The sequence below is a fragment of the Bufo bufo genome, chromosome 6 (genome assembly GCF_905171765.1).
Source record: "Bufo bufo chromosome 6, aBufBuf1.1, whole genome shotgun sequence".
NCBI classification, from domain to species: Eukaryota; Metazoa; Chordata; class Amphibia; order Anura; family Bufonidae; genus Bufo; species Bufo bufo.
The window spans coordinates 135,869,468-135,892,537 of NC_053394.1; the positions used below are offsets into that span (position 1 = coordinate 135,869,468).

A 23,070-nucleotide genomic window follows, 5' to 3' on the forward strand; every position below is an offset into this window, starting at 1 on the left:
GCAATGTAACAAACTATCAGAACAGGAGCAGGATTTCTTTCCTTACCCTATATTATCCAGCCTGTATACAATTGCAAACCCTCAGCAGTGAGAAGTTTTAGTTCTGCCTGTTTTTTGCCTTGGAATATAATTAAGAATGTTTCATTCACTTAGAGCAACCAGAAGTCCTGAAAAGCTTCTGCAACTTTTTGATCTAGATAATACTAGACTGGCCCTTTAACTGTATATTACCATTTTTGTCTGTAGGTCAGCCCAGATGGACAGTTGCGGATGAGCGGGAGCGCCCTGAATAATGAGTTTTTTGCTCACGCATGTCAGAGGTGGAGGGAGAGGCTGGCAGAAGGTAGGCGCTTGTCACATCAAATCTATGGCTTTTGTTTTTGTCGGGAGCCCCTTAAAGGCGTCAGCCCATCTCATACATTGGTGGCATATTGTTAGGATTATGCCCCCCAATGTCCGAGTTGTGGGTTCCACCTCTGGGACCGACGCACATCTCTAGAACAGAGCCTGCTAAGTGAAGGGTCGAGTATGTGTGGTCGCCCTCCAGACGAGTAGCGAGCTCAGCTATTTCTATAAGTCCCGTATAAATTAATGGGAGGCAAACTGCGCAAACGCAGCCTCCGCTCCATTCATTTCTATGAGGCTGATGGAAATAGCTGAGCCAGCGCTCGGCTATTTTCAGCAGTCCCATAGAAATGAATAGAGGGCGGCCATGTATGTTTACTTTTGCAAACTCTATTCTAGAGAGTTGCGGTTCCAACCTCATCAGACTTTGGAGTCATATCCTTGCAATATGCCCCCAATGTTTAAAATAGGCCAACACCCTTAAGTAACTGTTACATCTTCTGCAGGTGAATTCACTCCTGAGGCTCAGCTGCGGATGAGGCAGGAGATGGGGAAGGAGAAGAAAGTTGAAGACTGGAAAGAGAAGTTCTTTGAAGATTTCTATGGACAGAAGTAAGAAGCTTTGTTTCTTTTTATTGAGTTCTGGTACAGTCTGCACCACTGCCCCCCCCCCCCCCCCCCCATAGCCCAAATGCCAAGCATGCAGCACTATCTTCAGACCCAGCCGTCCATTGGGGGTTGGCACTATTGTGACATCACAGCCTTGTTATAACTAACTGTCTGGAGCCACCTGAGACATGTCATGGCAACACCTGTGAATAAGGTTGTCACTGCCCCACCTCTTGTTTACATCCCTGAATATAATAGTATAGTTACATTGTGATCATGTGTTGATTAGTTTGCACCCACCTTATATTACTAAAGCCGCTATTCCTAATAAATTAGTTCTGACAACCAGCCTGTTTCTGAGGTTGTCACCATCCCATTGATGTTGTGTCTTGTTCTAATTTCCAGGCTCGGGTATTTGGAGGAGCCAGGATCTGATCTGGAAGATAAGTCTTATGAAACACCTTGCCTACAGCAAGAGAAGCCAAGAACAAATCTAGAACCTGCTCAGAAACAGGAGGTGGTTCCTGATGTTCACATCAGAACTCGGAGGAGTCTTTACAGGAACACTAAAAAGATCCAACGTAACCTTCCAGGCACTGCTGAAGTCAAAGTTACCACCTCTCCTCCCCTTCCTCTGGAGACAACGGAGTCTGATCCTTTGGCTGTGGAGAGCAGATTGTCCACAAGAGATGACCTCAGCCTCCCCTCCACCTCCGAGAGAGTGCCCGAACTTCATCCCGAGATTACATCGGAGCAGAAGAGGAAGACCACAGAGCCAGAAATCTCCAGCCCCTCCCTCGAAAAGAAGCCACGGATGGAACAGCGTCAGTCCTTTCGTAACACAATTCAGAGTGTTCACCCCGAAAAGCCACAGCCCACCAAAGAAGAACCAAAAGTCCCACCAATCCGGGTACGAGACAAAATGTTCAATATGATTGTTTATATATACAGCTGCAATAACATAATCTTTTTTTTTAATTTAGTGATAAGGACCATGCTGGTATAACCTGGGCATCTCCTGTATATAATTATATATGTACAGCTGGTATAAGTTATACATCTTCTTGTATATAGTAATATGGACCATGCTGGTATAACCTGGGTATCTTCTGTATATAATTATATATGTACAGTTGGTATAAGTTATACATCTTCTTGTATATAGTAATATGGACCATGCTGGTATAACCTGGGTATCTTCTGTATATAATTATATATGTACAGTAGAGTTGTTGCGATACCAAATTTTTGATTCGGTTTCGATACCATAAAAAAGTACTGCGCCACCAATCATAATTACCCCTTAATACAGGAGGCGGGTACTGGCAGATCAGCGGCAGCTAACCCCTGAGTTGCCGCACCTGAGGGGTTAACTGCCGCTGATCGCAGCTTCCTGTCAGGGGCAGGGTGCCGGCAATGCGATTCTGCTGCTGGCACCCACCTCCTGTATTATGGGTTAAATACTTTATATGAGTCCAGACTAAGTATTAGGCTACACAGAGCGGCGCCCTGAGATGTCCCAGCACTTACTATTAGTCCTGGGTGCCGATCCGTTCGCCTGCAGTGCCCCATTACTGTCTCCTCTCCTGCTCCATATGCTAATTACTATCGGAGCAATGTGGAGGAGACATCAGCTTCTCTAGTGGGCGTTCCTTCTCCCTGGCTGTAGCGCTGTCCAATCGCAGCGCACTAAGAAGGAACGCCCACTAGAGAAGCTGATGTCTCCTCCACATTGCTCCGATAGTAATTAGCATATGGAGCAGGAGAGAAGACAGTAATGGGGCACTGCGGGCGAACGGAGCGGCGCCCATGAATAATGGTAAGTGCTGGGACATCTCTGGGCCGCTCTGTGTAGGAAAAGTCCTATCATGCGTGGCGCAGTGCGCCCGCCCCTCTCTCCATTCATTGGTGGCAGCAGCAGCACAGGGGGGAGGGAGAGACTGCTTCCTTCTCCCCTGTGCTGCTGAGAGAAAATGAGCACGCCGACAGCAGCGCGCTCATGTTCAGAGATACTAGACTGCGCAGCCCAGTATCGAAAAAATGGAAATCCCGGTATCGTATCGATACCGGGACAAAAGTATTGATTGAGTATCGAAATTTCGATACCCGCAACAACCCTAATGTACAGCTGGTATAAGTTATACATCTTGTATATAGTGATATGGGCCATGCTGGTATAACCTGGTTATCTCCTGTATATAGTTATATATGTACAGCTGGTATAATATCACTGTATGCAAGATGCTCCTCTCTTGCTATTGTCTAGTAACATCTGTTATACCATTCTCTGCATCCTGAGCTGTACAATTTTTATAATTGTTTAGAATATGAATTAAATTTATTAATTACAGGTATTTTTCTCCCCAGATACAGCTTTCTCGGATCAAACCTCCCTGGGTGGTTAAAGGTTTGCCAGCTTACCAGATCTTCCACCGGATCATCCCAAACCCTGATCCCGCTGGGTGCTGGCCTTCTCCCTGCTCGCCTGCTGACAGTCAGACCAGTGACCATCACTCCCAAACCTCCAATGGTGAAGGCCGAGGCAGCGGTAACCACTGCCACCACACAAGCAAAAGAAGAAGCCGGTCCAGAGGCTCCAGAAGAAGAACCAGAAAGAGAAGACATGGAGAGAAACCAGCAAATCGCTGCAGAACACAATTACTGCAGGCCATTGCCATGATGGCGGAGAAACAAGAAGTCCCACGGGTCAAAATCAGCTTGGTGTCAAATGCTGCAGGCAATGTTTATAATGACCATGGCATGAATGACTCACTTACCAAAGAATGGCACCTCGATAATGTGAGTGTCCTAGAGGACAGCTCCCAGAATGGCGATAAGGAAGTTCCTATGGCAGACAAAGAGGAGGAGAATATATGTATGAGCCAGTGTAGTGATGAGAGGATGTTTGCATCCTCTATGGATGGCACCACAGGACAGTCCTTTGAGGGTACGCCATGTGTTCTGGGTGACGTCTCCAACACCTTTCAGAACAGACTTAAGCAGGTCTCGTCATGTTCAACCGAAAAGGATTCTTCTGAAAAGAAAACTGATGCAGCACCAGCGGACAGCACTGAGCACCATGTACTACCTACATCCTCTCTAGTGCAGCCACACCCGCTGGACACAACTAAAACCTTACCCACAGGACAGTTGCCCGTGCATGTTTATGAGCCCTCAACACCCAACACCACATTGGACTTTGCTGGTGACCCATGCTGTAACGGCCACCCTCACGACAATGTTCCTTGTCCCTTGGTCAACAGCTCACTGGAGCCAAATAAGTCTGACCTACCCTATGGTGCTATACAGGCAGGGTCCTTGGAGCAGACATTAGTGTCTGCTGCTGAGAACGTTGGTTTTGATTGTTTTAAGGGAAACCTGGCAGTTCCTTTGCCTGTTAATGTTGTCCCCTGCACAGCTAATGTGTTTAAAGAGGATGAACTTCCTGAACCTGAAGCCACGGTTGGAAATTTTTCAGCAGGTACAAATGATGGACAAGAAAGGTTGTACATGCACTCCATTTTGTCACCTGCGAATCTGGAGGCAGGAAAGCATGGTAGCGCTGGCCCCACCACTGAGCCATCATCCAGCCCTCACCCCTTTAAGGAGATGTCCCAGGGTTGCCAGGACAGCTGTGGAGACCATAAACATTTGCTGTATAACTCGGCTGGGTTTGCTGGTAAAGTCCCCTTATTATTGGGTATGCCCTTCATCCAGTTCCCAAAGGAAGTAGGGGTCTTGTCTCCCCCACATAAGATGGACACCTTCTTGGAGATGTTGTCGCAGGATGTGGCTGCCTACCATTACTCCGCAGGGTTGTGTCTCTCCTCAATGCCTGGGGACTGTGAGGTTACGGGCAGTGCCTCCCTCTCTCTGGAAGTCTTCTCGGGAGACGGAGGGAAGGAGCAAGTTTCACTGAGGTGTTCGTGCAGCTTCAAAGCCATGGCCATGTGTGAGGGTTGCGGGGCCTTCTGTCACATCGACTGCATAGGACCTTCCAAACTGTGTGTTTCGTGCCTTGTCATAAGATAATACACTGACGGCTCTAGGGGCAGTCTTCTAGTTTAGCAAGATTTCGTAAACCAGTGACCCTTTCATCCGGTAGTGGGGCTACAACTTCTAGTATGTGGCCATGCTGAGGGTTGTAGTCCCTCCACCTTCCTGGGAAGGAGAGTGGGTTGGTGAACCCTGGTTTTTAGTGTCTGTATTTTTCCTAATGTTCAGAGCAACGAGATGTTAATATTGTATTATGCTTTATTTTGTTAGAAATTGAAAAAAAAAAAACCTGCTGATGAATATTACTCAGCTGTTATTGTGATACAGGCCCTATTGAAGGGGTAGTAATGGTCATGAGGGGGTGCTATGAGGTCAACAGTCTTGGCGTTTTGGGGGTAGCTCGGTTTATAGCCACCCCCCACTAAACCCATAAGATTACAATTTAAGTTCACTGCATAGTACATTTCACAGCTTTCTGATATACCTTAATTCCATTTCAAGCCCTTCTTGCTGTCTATACTTCTCATAGCTTGTTACTGTTGTATCCAATCTAGACACGTCTCTAGGAGCTCAACAGCCTGGACTCCGGGCTGATGATGTGGATGAGGACAGGTAGAGTCCAGGCTGTTTAGCTCACCGAGGATTGTCTAGACTGGAGGAATTGGGTGTCTAGCCTTGCGCTGTAAGGAATAATGTTCCTGCAACTGACAACAAGCAGAGATCTTAGAAATGGTGGCGAATCGAAACAAAAGGTCTGTTGCAAAGTTACAGAAACTTTCATTATGAGAGGCGGTGATGACATGTACAATTCTGCAGCCCGACAGTTAATCGAGGAACAGCCGGAGATTCCTTCATTCAGAACTCGGGCAAAGTTTTTCTTTAACTTATACAGTGTTTGAGGCAAGCACTACATCTACTGTGCAGTATAAAAGTGCATACCGCAGCGCAACTTTTAACCCTTCTAATTAATATAATAGCAAATTATTATAGGAAGTAAAATCTGATGGAACAGAAGGCTACATCATATATTTACTTGGCTAGTTTTTACCGAACATTTCACTTGCGTCTACAGCAGGGGCCGGTGGATGCTATGGCTGAGCGTTCACTGTACTGGTGCCCATTGTCTTTTTACCATTTGTACATTACTGCCCCTTCAAGCCTTGCTCGCTCATGGAGGATAGAGGTGAGTCAGGGGGGTTCCCCTGCCTTCGTTTTGGTATGGGCTGCATGGCAGGGCTATGGTCAGTGTTCTGGGGTGGGTTGGAGGGAGGGGGGGGGGGGGGGGGGGGGGGGGGGTTGAGGGGGGTAATTGGGTCGTCCATCTTTTGTATGCATGGACAATATATCTGGAAGCAGGCAGCACTGTGTGACACATGAACAGGTTGTATATACAGGAGGAGATTTGGCTTCTGCGTTCCAGTGTTTTATCCCTGTACTGATTATTATGGTGTACACATTTCTGGCCTATAATATAAATGTATATTCTGTATAGACGGCTGTGTGTGGCTTATTTACTGCGCTGCTTATTCTCCTTTACGAAAACTTGAGAAGGGGCTGTGAATGGGGGGGCCTTTAAGATCCAAGAACACACAAGTTGCAGACTGTGAATATAGCTTTCAGAAGTATGAATAGACAGGCCATTGGTCTGCCGTACTGCTGTCCCTCCATAAGGAACTGGGGACCAGGCACCTCCACTCTCAGGACCTTTGGGGTCCTTGTGATCAGACCTCATGGTGTGTAAAGTTAAAGGGTATGGTGGTTTTGAGAGTGGAGGCGGACTAGAACCCACCAAAGTTTGGTTTAATCACTAGAGTAACTAGGGCCCCTTAGGGTGCGATGCGTGAAGTGAACACATAGCACCCGCACTGAATCCTGTCCCATTCATTTCAATGGGTGCGTGCACATGAGTGTGTTTCTCCCCCCCCCCATCATTCTCCATTGAGTAAGAATCGCACCATATTCTAGATTCTGAGTTTTTCACGCAGCCCTGGTCCAATAGAAATGAATGGGGCTTCAGTGAAAAACGCATTGCATCTTGATGTAATGCGTTTTTCAATGATGGTTGCTAGATGTTGTTTGTAAACCTTCAGTTTTTGTTTTTCACACGTGTGTAAAAAAAAAAAAAAACGCATCAAAATGGATTGCACCCGTGCGGAAAACTGAAGGCAATCGCAGACCAAACTGACTGAACTTGCTTGTAAAATGGTGCAAATTTCTCTAAACGCACCCTGAGCCAATCTGTATAGTTCGTGTGAACGAGGCCTTAAGGGTACATTCACATCGGCGACATCACGGATCCAGCATACTGTTCCGCAGAGAACAGCCTGCAAGAGTTATCAAGGTCCAACATAGCCAGCTAGTGCCATGTACTGCCAGACCCCATAGACTATAATAGAATCACACTGGCTTTCGGCTAGGCGAAAAAAATATTAAATAACTTCCACGCTGAAAAAAAATACCTGAGCAAAGTGGGGAAATAAAACATTAAAAGGAATGTCATCAGAAAATGAACTATTGTTCAAGTTTTTAATGTTAAATATCTTAAAATTATCACCAAATATTGTTTGGGCAAATGTTGCAGTACGCCAGTCCTTCAGGGTGAGCGAATGTGAGGTCACGGGGGTCAGTTAACAGACCGAGGGTTGCTCTTAGTACTCACAGTTTGTAGTATACCCTGGGCAGGCGTACAGCAGTGATGAAGAGGCTGGGGCACTCTCTAGATATATGGACCAGGCCGGGTGATTGGTGAGGTGCCCTGGGTGTTGAAAGTTTAGCGTGCCTGTGGCAAGATTCCTTACAGTTCGTGACGCCAGTGCCGGTAATGGTGGCACACCGATTTGTTGGGAGGAATAATGGAGGTACACACGATTGTAGTGAACTAGAATTCCTCTTTACTGAACAGTTCAACTATATACAAGCTTCAAACAGTTCCATAGGAAGTAGATTTGGTAACAAGCAGGCTTTACATGAATGGCAGGTAGAATCCTAGCAAGATAACTCAGAGGGAATAAACTCGCAGAATCCTGTCTGACTTTCTCCAAGGCCCGGATGCCTAATAGCTGGCTTTATCCTTGGGTAGGGAAACCTTCCTCTGGTATAAATCCACTTGCTGCAAATAAACTTCTGCCCTTCAGCTTTCTACTTGGCTGGATACAATTAGCACTGCTCTGTACTTTGCTAGATGCAGGATAACTTCAGGAGGAAACTTCTTCTCCTGGACTAACCTCTGAGCTTCACTTGCTCAGCACTTCCAGCAGGCTAGCCTGAACTAACGCTTTCCTGTCTGGGCCTAACTAATATATATATATATATATATATATATATATATATATATATATATATAACACTAGGGGGTTCCCTAGCTCCCTCTACAGCTTAGGAGGAGAAACTACACCCCTAGCAGGCCCGGTCCACAGGAAATGACATGAAAATATGCATTACAAACACCATGACCATGTTCCACAGGAGGTGGAGAACAACTTGACCCTTGAGTAGTGCCCACCTTTACGTAGTGGGACACTACATACCCCGCTGCTTTGAGGTTGCCCGACCTTGGCGCAACACAGGGGGCCCGCCCAGCTGGAAACTGTGACCTGAAAATGCAAAAGCAGACATATACAACAATCACTACATTTGCAATGTGATTGGCAGGCAGCTCTGCTGGCAAAGGACAAGTGCGGTGAAAAGGGGCGTCGTTGGTACATGAAACGGGGGTGCTGACCTGGTACAGTGTATCAGGAGTAACCAGGATAGTCCATAATGATAAGAATGCTTTAGTAACAAAAGTTCCTGGAGGCTCAAAAGAAAAACATGAGTCCATACCTGGGTCTTGTAGACAGTTAAACAGGAGTTTCCTGGGGAGGGTTACTCTGGTCAACAACGTAGTCTCCGAATCTCACAGGTGGGTGCCCCTTAGTAGGCCGCGTGGACCTCCTTACTGGCAGAGACTCGTCTTTCCTTGGCTCAAGGGGGCCAGAGGGATCTACAGGCTCTGGAGCCCTTTCTGGTACACCCTGGGGTCGAGGACTAGCAGGAACTGGAGCCGGTACCACCAAGTTCAACCAGGGTGTGAGGAACCAATGAAGTGGCTCCTTGTCATGTAACAGGTTCTCAACAGCCCGCATAGGATCAACAGGTTGGTCTGACGACTCTGGCTCAGGAGAATGTGGCTCAATGTCCCCTGCTGCATTTTCTCCTTCTATGCAGGGCTTTAAACGATTCCTGTGTACGATCTGGGAACCTTTACCTTCCCTGGAGATTTGGTAAACGTGGGTCTCAGCATTAGGAATAGCAGTTATGACGTAGGGAGTCCTCTCCCACTTATAGTCCAGCTTGCTGGTTCGGTGGTTATTCCTCAACCACGTCTCCTATGGCAAGAGGTTCTGCATGAGCAGCCAGGTCATAGTCTCTCTGCTGCCGCTCTCAGGCACTTTCCATGCGCTCCTGAACAATCTCTTTAGCATTAAGAAGACGTCTTTGATGCTCCACCACCCAATCAGTTTTTGGTAGTGGGTTGATGACATCGGGTACTTGCACGTCCAGGGAGTGGTCGGCAGGCAGCCTCCCCTGACAGCCGAACATCAAATAGAAAGGCGTGGAGCAGTGAATTGTATTGTATGTGTACATAAGCTGTGGCAGCAGAGTAGGCCAATTACCCATTGTCTCAGGGGGTACCGCTCTCAACATTTCGATGAGAGTTTGATTCATTTTTTTCACAGAGCCTGTTACCTTGTGGATGATAGGCTGTGGTCCGGACCTTCTGGCAATTGTGTAGCAGGCACAACTCCTGGAACAACTGTGATTCAAACGCAGACCCCTGGTCGGTGAGGATTCTCTCTGGGCAGCCGTAGGGCAGGAGGAAATGCTTCCAGAACGCTTCCGCCGCAGTCTTGGCTGTCAGGTCCTTCACGGGCACTACCACAACAAACTTAGTGAAGTGATCAATAATGGTCATGGCATAAGTATACCCTGAGCGACTCGGCTCCAACTTCACATGATCAATGGCAACAAGCTCCAGGGGAGCTTTACTCACAATAGGATGGAGAGGCGCTCTCTGGTCATGGCGCTCACTTCTCCCGACGGCACAGGCAGTACATTCCCGGCACCATTTTTCAATGTCTTCCCTCATCCCAATCCAATAGAACCTTCTGTGAATGGTGGCCTCAGTCTTCTGCATGCCGAAGTGTCTGGACCGGTTATGATACATCTCTAATACAAGACCGACGTCTCAACGGGGTATAAGGATCTGGTACACCCTATCACAGGACACTGGATCCAGGCGCCTTCTTAGCAACAGGCCTTTTTGAAGGAAGAGTTTGTGGCGATGTCTCCACAATTTCAATAGTTCTGGGTCTGCACTCTTCCTGCGGACTCTTTCAGGAGTTCTTCCACTAGTAAGGAAGTTGAGCAGTTCACAGAGGACTCTACTTTCTGACTGGAGCTTAATCCACCTGTCTTGTTCGCCTCTGGACTCAGGATTGTTTGGTGGAGAGGGATCGGCAGCTGAGTTATTTTTAGTGTGAACATTTTCTTGCTGAGCAAACTTGTTGTAAAACAACATTTCCACTTCTTCCCTGGCCGGCATTTCCACTTCTTCCCTGGCATCCTTTGGTTCCTCTGGTGCTTCTGTACTGGGAAGCCGAGACGGGGCATCAGCATTCTCATTTGAGCGGCCTGCCCGGTATTTTACAGTATAGTTGGCGAGGCGGGAGGCCCATCTTTGCTCCAGAGCCCCTAGCTTGGCTGTATTCAGATGTGCCAGGGGATTGTGGTCAGTGAAGGCGACAAACTGAGTGGCAGCAAGGTCGTCCTTGAATTTTTCAGTCACAGCCCACACTAAAGCAAGGAATTCCAACTTGAAGGAACTATAATTCTGATCGTTTTTCTCAGCTCCCCTCAGGGCAATTACCCTCTCTTTGTTCTCTTGCACCTGAGCCAACACGGCTCCCAGGCCTCTTTTACTGGCATCCGTATAGAGGTGGAACGGCTTCTGATAATCCGGGTAACCCAGGAAGGGGGTTCAGTCAGCTTCTTCTTCAGGAGCTGGAAGGCAATCTCCCGTTCTTAATTCCATTCAACAGGGATAGGAGTCTTTGGACTCTTTTTGGGATGCCCCCTTAGGAGTTCCTGAATCGGATCTGCAATCTGTGCAAAATGCGGGATGAAGCGTCTGTAATATCCTGCAAAACTGAGGAAACTTCTCACCTCCTTCACGGTGGTAGGAGTAGGCCAATTACGGACAGCGGCAAGTTTGTCAGGATCAGGCTGGACTCCTTCTGCGCTAACAACATGGCCCAGGTACTTTACCGCTGGTTTCAGCAGATGGCACTTGGACGGCTTGACTTTGAGGCTATATTTAATGAGGACTTGAAACACTTCGGCCAGATACTTTAAATAATCCTCATATGTCTTGGAGTAGATAATGACGTCATCCAAGTATAGCAGTACAGTCTCAAAGTTCTTATGGCCTAAACAATGCTCCATCAACCGCTGGAACGTCCCTGGAGCATTACACAGTTCGAAAGGCATGTAGCTGAATTCGAACAGGCCCATAGGCGTGGTGAAAGCGGTCTTTTCCTGGTCTTCCGGGGCCATAGGTACCTGCCAGTATCCACTGGTTAAGTCAAGAGTTGAGACACAGGCTGATGACCCTAGGGCAGTTAAAGACTCTTCAATGCGTGGCAACGGATAAGCGTCTTTGTGGGTGATTTGATAGATTTTTCTATAGTCCACACAGAACCTAATGCTGCCATCTTGTTTACGAACAAGAACTAGGGGTGCAGCCCAGGGGCTATGACTGTCCTGGATTATATTAGAGTCCTTCATTTCCTGTATCATCTCTTTTACAGACTAGTAGGTGGTATGGGTCTGTATCTCTCCTTGATAGGAGGATGAGAGCCAGTGGGTATGGTGTGTTTGATTACACTGACCTCTCCATAGTCCGTGGAGTGCTTGCTAAAGGCCTGGTGGTGCTCTTTCACCAGATTCAGGACTCCCTCCTTTTGATCCTTCGGGGTGGATTCGTTCCCCACGTGAAGTTCCTCCCACCAGGATACTGAAGAGACGCTGCTGCTCTGTGCGGTTTGAGACGTCTGCGTGGCAGGCAGACGGATAACATCCTGGAAGGATACCTGGAAAAGCTGAGCAACAGGGCAGTGCTTAGAGAGAGCAACAGGGTGATCACTGAAATTAATTAAACGGACAGACACTTTACCTTGAGATACTGTCACCAGGCTCTTGGCTGCTTGCACGAAGGGATGATTTTCAATTTGGATAGGCTCCACCAGGGCTTGATAGTCTTGGCCCTGGATCCCTAGTACAGCAGGGCACCACAGAATGATCTGGGAATTCGGTTGCAGGATTACTGGCCGGTTATGCCGGATCCAGGCAGTACAGATTTCCCCTCTTCCATTTTGCTGAGCACACGGCATACTGATAGTCTTTTGAATGACTCTCTTAGAAGCAGGTGAAGCGGAAGGTATGGATTGGTTCAGTGCCTTTTGAGTACCTCAGAGTAACAATTTTTAAGAACATTAGTCCCTAAAATCACGGGGTGTCCCCCTTTATCTCCGGCTTGCACCACAATCACACCTTGCTGTGGGAAGGTGGCTTCTCCCACCTGAAGGGTAGGCTCCCAGTACCCATGGACTTTCACCGGCTTGCCGTTGCTAGCAATAATATCCAGCCAGGATTCCGGTGGTTGGGTAAGGAGACTTGCATCCCAGAATTTGTCAAAGGTGGGTCGTTGGATGGTGGTGACCTGAGACCCAGTATCCAGCAGGGCTTCAAAAAGATATCCCGTTAATGCATATGTTAATTTTTGGACGAGATCCTACGTACCTGGGCATCCAACTTGGATCCTTTTGGACCTACTGTTCTACCTCCTGAGGGGCGGTCCTCAGCCTCGGGGGTGGCCCGTTTAACTGCCAACACGTTGTCTCAGTATGGCCATATTTGTTTACAATAGGTGCAGACAGGCTGCTTGCAGTTCTTCGACCGGTAACCCGGTCGTCCATCGGGATCTTTGGGGTGGACCTCTTTATATGCAGGTGGGAGGAGCCTTTGAGGTAGGGGGCTTTTGTCTTCCAACAACAATGGTCTCTCCCATTCCTCTATTTTCCTGCACACTTTCTCCAGGCTCTTAGTGAGATGGTTAACTTGCTCCATTAACGCCGCCACCACATCTGCTACTGGAGCCTGGGTGGCTTGACTGGCTCCGGACTTTTTCACATCAATAATTTTTGGCTGGCAGGCCTGAGGTCAAAGGGAGCCCGCCGGCCCTGTGGGTGGATTTTGACCCAGGATACTGATGGCCAGCTCTTTAAAGTCCAAAAACGCACAATTAGGGTGTTAAAGGGCCAGCTGAGGATGCTGTCGGCTCAAGTGCTCAGCGTTTACACCCGCAATGAACTGTTCTCTCAGGGTCCGGTCCTGGTTCTCAGCCTCCCGGGGGTCCACCTGGTCTACGGCCCTCAGGGACAAAGCAAAATCACGGAGTGACTCACCGGGCTGTTGCTTCTTGCTGAAAAAACGCATCTTAACTTCTGACACCGTCCTGGCTTCAAACGTGGTGCCGAGGCAATCAAAGATCTGTTACATGTTATTTTTTTTCGGAGCTGGGCCATGACATGACCTCCCTGCGGGTGGCCCCTTCTAACTGCGCTAAGAGAATCTCCATCTGTTGCTCAGCGGAGATAGGATAGAGCCGGAATAAGGCCATGATCTGGTCTTTAAGTCTTTCAAATTGTAGGCTTCCCTGGAATATCGCGCGAACCAGGGGGCCCCCAAAATAATATGGCATGGTCAGCGGCATTAGACTGGATGCTGCCGCAGCGGCGGGCGCCCTGTTCTCAGCTGCGTGAGTTACAGAAGGCTCGTTTCCTCAGATGCGGACATGGCGTGGTCTATAGAGGCAAGTTCTGTAGGCAGACCCACGCTGGACTTTGCTCTCTCAGGCCGTTGCTAAGGGTGACCACGGAGAGGGTATGGCCCTTTAAGGAGCGGCGGAGCAGGCCAAAATCTAAATTGGACGTGCTTCCCCTGAATCGAGTCCTTTATTACTAATGATAGACCTCCCCCCCAGACTTCCAGCAAGGATCGGAATCTTCCCGGCACTTGAACATAAAGGGGCCGGTTAATACAGAAGTTTTACTCACTCCGGTGATGCGCAGTCCGAGTCTCGCGAGGTACGTGATTATGTTGTGCGGAGGTCCCACGCGCAGCATCAGGAGATAGGCGCGGCCTCTCTGAGCTTCAAGATTCGCGGTAGGCTGTACCGTCTTTGCAGGCAGGGCGGTGCCTTCGCTCCTTTTTCGTGCCAGGCGGACACAACGGTGGGCAACGATAATTCAGTCAGCTTAGGCGGCCCTCTTGCAGCATAATGCTGTCAATTCACTGACAGCAAGCGGTCCACAATGTACAGTTTCACACCGCAATTTTCCACAGTTCTTTGGCCCCAATTTTCAAATAAACAGATAGGGCATTTATCACTTAATAGGCAATTATGGCACATAGTTCAGATTCCACTATGGCGTAGAAATATTCGCATCCTGTTCGTGACGCCAAAATATGCAGTACGCCAGTCCTTCAGGGTGAGCGAATGAGAGGTCACGGGGGTCAGTTAACAGACTGAGGGTTGCTCTTAGTACTCACAGTTTGTAGTATACCCTGGGCAGGCGTACAGCAGTGATGAAGAGGCTGGCACGTAGATCCTCTGGGGCACTCTCTAGATATAGGGACCAGGCCGGGTGATTGGTGAGGTGCCCTGGGTGTTAAAAGTTTAGCACGCCTGTGGCAAGATCCCTTACAGTTTGTGACGCCAGTGCCGGTAACGGTGGCACACCGAGTTGTTGGGAGGAATAATGGAGGTACACACGATTGTAGTAAACTAGAATTCCTCTTTACTGAACAGTTCAACTATATACAAGCTTCAAACAGTTCCATAGGAAGTAGATTTGGTAACAAGCAGGCTTTACATAAATGGCAGGTAGAATCCTAGCAAGATAACTCAGAGGGAATAAACTCACAGATCAGGCTGTACTTTCTGCAGAATCCTATCTGACTTTCTCCAAGGCCCAAATGCCTAATAGCTGGCTTTATCCTTGGGTAGGGAAACCTTCCTCTGGTATAAATCCTCTTGCTGTAAATAAACTTCTGCCTTTCAGCTTTCTACTTGGCTGGATTTGATTAGCACTGCTCTGTACTTTGCTAGATGCAGGATAACTTCAGGAGGGAACTTCTTCTCCTGGACTAACCTCTGAGCTTCACTTGCTCAGCACTTCCAGCAGGCTAGACTGAACTAACTCTTTCCTGTCTGGGCCTGGTACACAGGAAATGACATGAAAATATGCATTACAATGCAATACCAAACACCATGACCATGTTCCACAGGAGGCGGAGAACATGACCCAATTGACCCTTGAGTAGTGCCCACTAGGGATGAGCGAACCTGAACTGTATAGTTCGGGTTCGTACCGAATTTTGGGGTGTCCGTGACACGGACCCGAACATTTTCTTAAAAGTCCGGGTTCGGTGTTCGGCGCTTTCTTGGCGCTTTTTGAAAGGCTGCAAAGCAGCCAATCAACAAGCGTCATACTACTTGCCCCAAGAGGCCATCACAGCCTTGCCTACTATTGGCATGGCTGTGATTGGCCAGTGCAGCATGTGACCCAGCCTCTATATAAGCTTGGGTCACGTAGCGCTGCACGTCACTCTGCTGATTCAAGCATAGAGAGAGGTTGCTGCTGCGACGTTAGGGCGAGATTAGGCAGATTAACTCCTCCAAAAGACTTAATTCAGTGATCGATCTCCAGCTGTGGATCATTGAAGTGCTAATATCGACTTGCTCCCTTTTTTTAGGCTGCCCAGAGTGTTTTTAGATCACTTTTTTCTGGGGTGATCGGCGGACATTTTGTGGCTTGTGGTGCGCCAGCACAAGCTACCACCAAGTGCTTTTAACCATCAATAGTGTGGTTATTTTTTTGCTATATCCTACATCAGCTGCAGGCTGAGCCTGTGTCACCCAAGTGCATTTAACCATCAACAGTGTGGATATTTTTTGGCCATATACTACATCAGGTGCAGGCTGAGCCTGTGTCACCCAAGTGCATTTAACCATCAACAGTGTGGTTAATTTTTGGCCATATACTACATCAGGTGCAAGTTGAGCCTGTCACCCAGCGCCTAAAAAATAGACCTGACATTTCTATTCAACCAAATCTGTACTGTTTTAGCTGGTCAAATTATTTGTAAGTACCGTAAAAGCACAGTTTTTGTTCTGGGGTGAAAAACTATTCCCAAATTTGACATTCTCAAAATAACTAAGTAGTTTATGCTATATGAGGCCTACTTGAAATCTATCCCAAAAAGGATATCTTAGATTCAAGGTGCTGATAGTGTCATTCAGAAAAACTTAACACACATGCTACCGTGCAGATACAAGTCTAATTCTGTGATTAAACGTATACCTGTCACACAGCGCAAAAAAAAAATAGGCCTCACATTTCTATTCAACCAAATCTGTACTGTTTGAGCTGGTCAAGTTATTTGTAGTGACCGTAAAAGCACAGTTTTTGTTCTGGGATGAAAAACTATTCCCAAATTTGCCATTCTCAAAATTGTGGTGAACGGGAACAATGAGGAAAACATCTAATAAGGGACGCGTACACGGACATGGTCGTGGTGGTGTTAGTGGACCCTCTGGTGCTGGGAGAGGATGTGGCCGTTCTGCCACAGCCACACGTCCTAGTGAACCAACTACCTCAGGTCCCAGTAGCCAGCAGAATTTACAGCGATATTTGGTGGGGCCCAATGCCATTCTAAGGATGGTAAGGCCTGAGCAGGTACAGGCATTAGTCAATTGGGTGGCCGACAGTGGATCCAGCACGTTCACATTATCTCCCACCCAGTCTTCTGCAGAAAGCGCACAGATGGCGCATGAAAACCAAGCCCATCGGTCTGTCACATCACCCCCATGCATATCAGGGAAACTGTCTGAGCCTCAAGTCTCTTATGCTGTTTGAAGACTCTGCTGCCAGGGTTTCCCAAGGGCATCCACCTAGCCCTTCCCCAGGAGTGGAAGAGATAGAATGCACTAACGCACAACCACTTATGTTTCCTGATGATGAGGACATGGGAATACCACCTCAGCACGTCTCTGATGATGACGAAACACAGGTGCCAACTGCTGCGTCTTTCTGCAGTGTGCAGACTGAACAGGAGGTCAGGGATCAAGACTGGGTGGAAGACGATGCAGGGGACGATGAGGTCCTAGACCCCACATGGAATGAAGGTCGTGCCACTGACTTTCACAGTTCAGAGGAAGAGGCAGTGGTGAGACCGAGCCAACAGCGTAGCAAAAGAGGGAGCAGTGGGCAAAATCAGAACACCCGCCGCCAAGAGACTCCGCCTGCTACTGACCGCCGCCATCTGGGACCGAGCACCCAAAAGGCAGCTTCAAGGAGTTCCCTGGCATGGCACTTCTTTAAACAATGTGCTGACGACAAGACCCGTGTGGTTTGCACGCTGTGCCATCAGAGCCTAAAGATTAACGTTCTGAACCTTAGCACAACCTGCATGACCAGGCACCTGCATGCAAAGCATGAACTGCAGTGGAGTAAACACCTTAAAAACAAGGAAGTCACTCAGGCTCCCCCTGCTACCTCTTCTGCTGCTGCCGCCTCGGCCTCTTCTGCTGCTGCCGCCGCCGCCACCTCTGGAGGAACTTTGGCACCTGCCGCCCAGCAAACGTGGGATGTACCACCAACACCTGCGTCACCAAGCATCTCAACCATGTCACACGGCAGCGTTCAGCTCTCCATCTCACAAACATTTGAGAGAAAGCGTAAATTCCCACCTAGCCACCCTCGATCCCTGGCCCTGAATGCCAGCATTTCTAAACTACTGGCCTATGAAATGCTGTCATTTAGGCTGGTGGACACACACAGCTTCAAACTGCTCATGTCGCTTGCTGTCCCACAGTATGTTGTTCCCAGCCGGCACTACTTCTCCAAGAGAGCCGTGCCTTCCCTGCACAACCAAGTGTCCGATAAAATCAAGTGTGCACTGCGCAACGCCATCTGTGGCAAGGTCCACCTAACCACAGATACGTGGACCAGTAAGCACGGCCAGGGACGCTATATCTCCCTAACTGCACACTGGGTAAATGTAGTGGCGGCTGGGCCCCAGGCGGAGAGCTGTTTGGCGCACGTCCTTCCGCCGCCAAGGATCGCAGGGCAACATTCTTTGCCTCCTGTCTCCTCCTACTCAGCTTCCTCCTCCTCTTCTTCCACCTGCTCATCCAGTCAGCCACACACCTTCACCACCAACTTCAGCACAGCCCGGGGTAAACGTCAGCAGGCCGTTCTGAAACTCATATGTTTGGGGGACAGGCCCCACACCGCACAGGAGTTGTGGCGGGGTATAGAACAACAGACCGACGAGTGGTTGCTGCCGGTGAGCCTCAAGCCCGGCCTGGTGGTGTGCGATAATGGGCGAAATCTCGTTGCAGCTCTGGGACTAGCCGGTTTGATGCACATCCCTTGCCTGGCGCATGTGCTGAATTTGGTGGTGCAGAAGTTCATTCGCAACTACCCCGACATGTCAGAGCTGCTGCATAAAGTGTTCGCGCTTCCGGCGTTCACACCCTGCCGCTGCTCGCCTGTCTGCGCTACAGCGTAACTTCGGCCTTCCCACTCACCGCCTCATATGCGATGTGCCCACCAGGTGGAACTCCACCTTGCATATGCTGGACAGACTGTGCGAGCAGCAGCAGGCCATAGTGGAGTTTCAGCTGCAGCACGCATGGGTCAGTCGCACTGCGGATCAGCCCCACTTCACCACCAATGACTGGGCCTCCATGCGAGACCTGTGGTCCCTGTTGCGCTGTTTCGAGTACCCCACCAACATGGCCAGTGGTGATGACGCCGTTATCAGCGTTACAATACCACTTCTATGTCTCCTTGAGAAAACACTTAGGGCGATGATGGAAGAGGAGGTGGCCCAGGAGGAAGAGGGGTCATTTTGTAGCACTTTCAGGCCAGTCTCTTCGAAGTGACTCAGAGGGAGGTTTTTTGCAACACCAGAGGCCAGGTACAAATGTGGCCAGACAGGGCCCACTACTGGAGGACGAGGAGGACGAGGATGAGGAGGATGAGGATGAAGCATGTTCACAGCGGGGTGGCACCCAAAGCAGCTCGGGCCCATCACTGGTGCGTGGCTGGGGGGAAACACAGGACGATGACGATACGCCTCCCACAGAGAACAGCTTGTCCTTACCTCTGGGCAGCCTGGCACACATGAGCGACTACATGCTGCAGTGCCTGCGCAACGACAGCAGAGTTGCCCACATTTTAACGTGTGCGGACTACTGGGTTGCCACTCTGCTGGATCCCCGGTACAAAGACAATGTGCCCACCTTACTTCCTACACTGGAGCGTGATAGGAAGATGCGCGAGTACAAGCGCACGTTGGTAGACGCGCTACTGAGAGCATTCCCAAATGTCACGGGAACCACTGGAAGCCCAAGGCGAAGGCAGAGGAGGAGCAAGAGGTCGCCAACGCAGCTGTGTCACGGCCAGCTCCTCTGAGGGCAGGGTTAGCATGGCAGATATGTGGAAAAGTTTTGTCACCACGCCACAGCTAACTGCACCACCACCTGATACGGAACGTGTTAGCAGGAGGCAACATTTCACTAACATGGTGGAACAGTACCTGTGCACACCCATCCACGTACTGACTGATGGTTCGGCCCCATTCAACTTCTGGGTCTCCAAATTGTCCACGTGGCCAGAGCTAGCCTTTTATGCCTTGGAGGTGCTGGCCTGCCCGGCGGCCAGCGTTTTGTCTGAACGTGTATTCAGCACGGCAGGGGGCGTCATTACAGACAAACGCAGCCGCCTGTCTACAGCCAATGTGGACAAGCTGACGTTCATAAAAATGAACCAGGCATGGATCCCACAGGACCTGTCCATCCCTTGTGCAGATTAGATATTAACTACCTTCCCTTAACAATATATTATTCTACTCTAGGGCACTTCCACATTCAATCCTATTTTTATTTTCATTTTACCATTATATTGCGGGGCAACCCAAAGTTGAATGAACCTCTCCTCTGTCTGGGTGCCGGGGCCTAAAAATATCTGACAGTGGCCTGTTCCAGTGTTGGGTGACGTGAAGCCTGATTCTCTGCTATGACATGAAGACTGATTCTGCGCTGACATAAGGCCAGATTCTCTTACGGGACCTCTCTCCTCTGCCTGGGCCTAAATGTGTGACAGTGGCCTGTTCCAGTGGTGGGTGACGTGAAGCCTGATTCTCTGCTATGACATGAAGACAGATTCTGTGCTGACATAAGGCCAGATTCTCTGTTACGGGACCTCTCTCCTCTGCCTGGGTGCCTGGGCCTAAATGTGTGACAGTGGCCTGTTCCAGTGGTGGGTGACGTGAAGCCTGATTCTCTGCTATGACATGAAGACTGATTCTGCGCTGACAAAAGGCCAGATTCTCTGTTACGGGACCTCTCTCCTCTGCCTGGGTGCCTGGGCCTAAATGTGTGACAGTGGCCTGTTCCAGTGGTGGGTGACGTGAAGCCTGATTCTCTGCTATGACATGAAGACTGATTCTGCGCTGACATAAGGCCAGATTCTCTGTTACGGGACCTCTCTCCTCTGTCTGGGTGCCGGGGCCTAAATGTGTGACAGTGGCCTGTTCCAGTGGTGGGTGACGTGAAGCCTGATTCTCTGCTATGACATGAAGACTGATTCTGCGCTGACATAAGGCCAGATTCTCTGTTACGGGACCTCTCTCCTCTGTCTGGGTGCCGGGGCCTAAATGTGTGACAGTGGCCTGTTCCAGTGGTGGGTGACGTGAAGCCTGATTCTCTGCTATGACATGAAGACAGATTCTGTGCTGACATAAGGCCAGATCCTCTGTTACGGGACCTCTCTCCTCTGCCTGGGTGCCTGGGCCTAAATGTGTGACAGTGGCCTGTTCCAGTGGTGGGTGACGTGAAGCCTGATTCTCTGCTATGACATGAAGACTGATTCTGCGCTGACATAAGGCCAGATTCTCTGTTACGGGACCTCTCTCCTCTGCCTGGGTGCCTGGGCCTAAATATGTGACAGTGGCCTGTTCCAGTGGTGGGTGACGTGAAGCCTGATTCTCTGCTATGACATGAAGACTGATTCTGCGCTGACATAAGGCCAGATTCTCTGTTACGGGACCTCTCTCCTCTGTCTGGGTGCTGGGGCCAAAATGTGTGACAGTGGCCTGTTCCAGTGGTGGGTGACGTGAAGCCTGATTCCCTGCTATGACATGAAGACTGATTCTGTGCTGACATGAAGCCAGATTCTCTGCTATGGCATGAAGAGACTGATTCTCTGCTGACATGAAGCCAGATTCTTTGCTATGGCATGAAGAGACTGATTCTCTGCTGACGTGAAGACTGATTCTCTGCTATGGGACCTCTGTCCAATGATATTGGTTAATTTTTATTTTTTTAATTTTTATTTTAATTCATTTCCCTATCCACATTTGTTTGCAGGGGATTTACCTACATGTTGCTGCCTTTTGCAGCCCTCTAGCTCTTTCCTGGGCTGTTTTATAGCCTTTTTAGTGCCCAAAAGTTCGGGTCCCCATTGACTTCAATGGGGTTCGGGTTCGGGACGAAGTTCGGGTCGGGTTCGGATCCCGAACATTTCCGGGAAGTTCGGCCGAACTTCTCGAACCCGAACATCCAGGTGTTCGCTCAACTCTAGTGCCCACCTTTACGTAGTGGGACACTACAATGTCACTATATTAAAAATCCTGCAGTTTTCACACATCTTATGAAGAAGCCTAATAATAGGCACCACTTCGTGGTGTATAGAGGTGACTTTTTAGCAGGAAGATAACAATTAGGGCTCATTCACAAGATTGTGTCCGTAAAACATTGATACCAGCCGTGTGCCTTCCTTTTTTGCGAAATGGAATATCCTTTTCCATGATAGAAATGCCTATTCATGTCCACAACTACAGGCAAGAATAGGACATGTTTTATCTTTTTTGCGGGGCCACGGAATTGACATACGGATGCAGACAGTACGCGGTGTGCTGTCCGCAACTTTTGCGGCCCAATTGAAATTAATAGGTCCGTATCTGATGCACAAAAAATGCGGAGCGGATGTGGACTGAAATATACGGTTCTGTGAATGGGCCCTTCTATAGATGTTGTCTTCAGCTGCTGCAAGGCTACAACTCCCTCCATGCCCTAATGGCTGGGAGTTGTAGATTTGTATCAGCTGGAAACCATCGCATTTCCCCATGACAGCCAGCTGGCTTCTTTTGTATCATTTTTCAGAATCTCAGGGAAAAGACTGTCCATTTTTTTTTTTAGTACATTAACTGCCCCCCCCTTTGTATTGTCCACCTACCTCGCCATCTGTCATTCATTGCAGGAATCATGAGGAGTCACATGCTCTTTTGAAAGGTGGGATATTTTATTATGCAGTTTTTCATTAGTCAGCCTTATACATATAGTAAAAAGAAAGGTTTTCCACTTGGTGGCGAGTCAGTGCACTTAGCCTGGATAATAGTAGAGGGTGGGGTGGGATGGGATGGACTGTGTCCTAGACAATGTGATGGATTTTGTCCTGGATGTTGGGATCACATCATATGACAAATAATAACATTCTACAAATGTTTAAAACCACACGAACCGTCAGTAACAATAAATAGCGTCTTATATATTATATATCATAAGATCTATTGAAATTTCTCATCTGCTTAGAAGAGCCAAGAAGGTTCGGGGAGGGGGGTGCGCTCGGGAGTGCAAAAGTTAAAATGGGTGTGCAAGAGGGGAGAGCCTGCTGTGACCGATGGCAACGTGCAGGGCGTCGTAATGCGAATAAATAAAATGTGCATGTCTTTACCTGAGTTCTAGGGAATGGAGTGGTTGGTCCGAAGCCTTACAGCATGCGTGTGGCTTTAGTAAGCAGAGGAGTGCCCCCTGGTGGTGGTTGGTATAGCTAATCTACACCAGGTCATCTCTACATGTAAACAGGACACTCGTGGAGTCCAGAAATAATATAAAATCAACTCAAAAAATGAAATAAAAATTACAAACACATTGGCTGGAGGGGGGAT

The 23,070-nt window shown here is 48.7% G+C and overlaps 1 protein-coding gene across 4 annotated transcripts in view; it reads left to right on the forward strand.

Annotated features, from left to right (window-relative positions):
• Nucleotides 1–6,782, forward strand: part of ASXL1 (ASXL transcriptional regulator 1) — a 29,337-nt gene extending 22,555 nt beyond the window's left edge. For 3 of the 4 annotated variants that reach the window (XM_040434654.1, XM_040434657.1, XM_040434655.1), the window contains 4 exons: nucleotides 247–343; nucleotides 852–957; nucleotides 1,360–1,864; nucleotides 3,322–6,781. In XM_040434654.1, coding sequence (XP_040290588.1) covers nucleotides 247–343; nucleotides 852–957; nucleotides 1,360–1,864; nucleotides 3,322–4,986 — 2,373 coding nt within the window. In that variant the 3' untranslated portion in view covers nucleotides 4,987–6,781. Of the gene's footprint in view, nucleotides 1–246; nucleotides 344–851; nucleotides 958–1,359; nucleotides 1,865–3,321 lie in introns of all 4 variants that reach the window. The other variant, XM_040434656.1, reaches the window with a different exon arrangement.
• The last annotated feature ends 16,288 nt before the right edge of the window (nucleotides 6,783–23,070 follow it).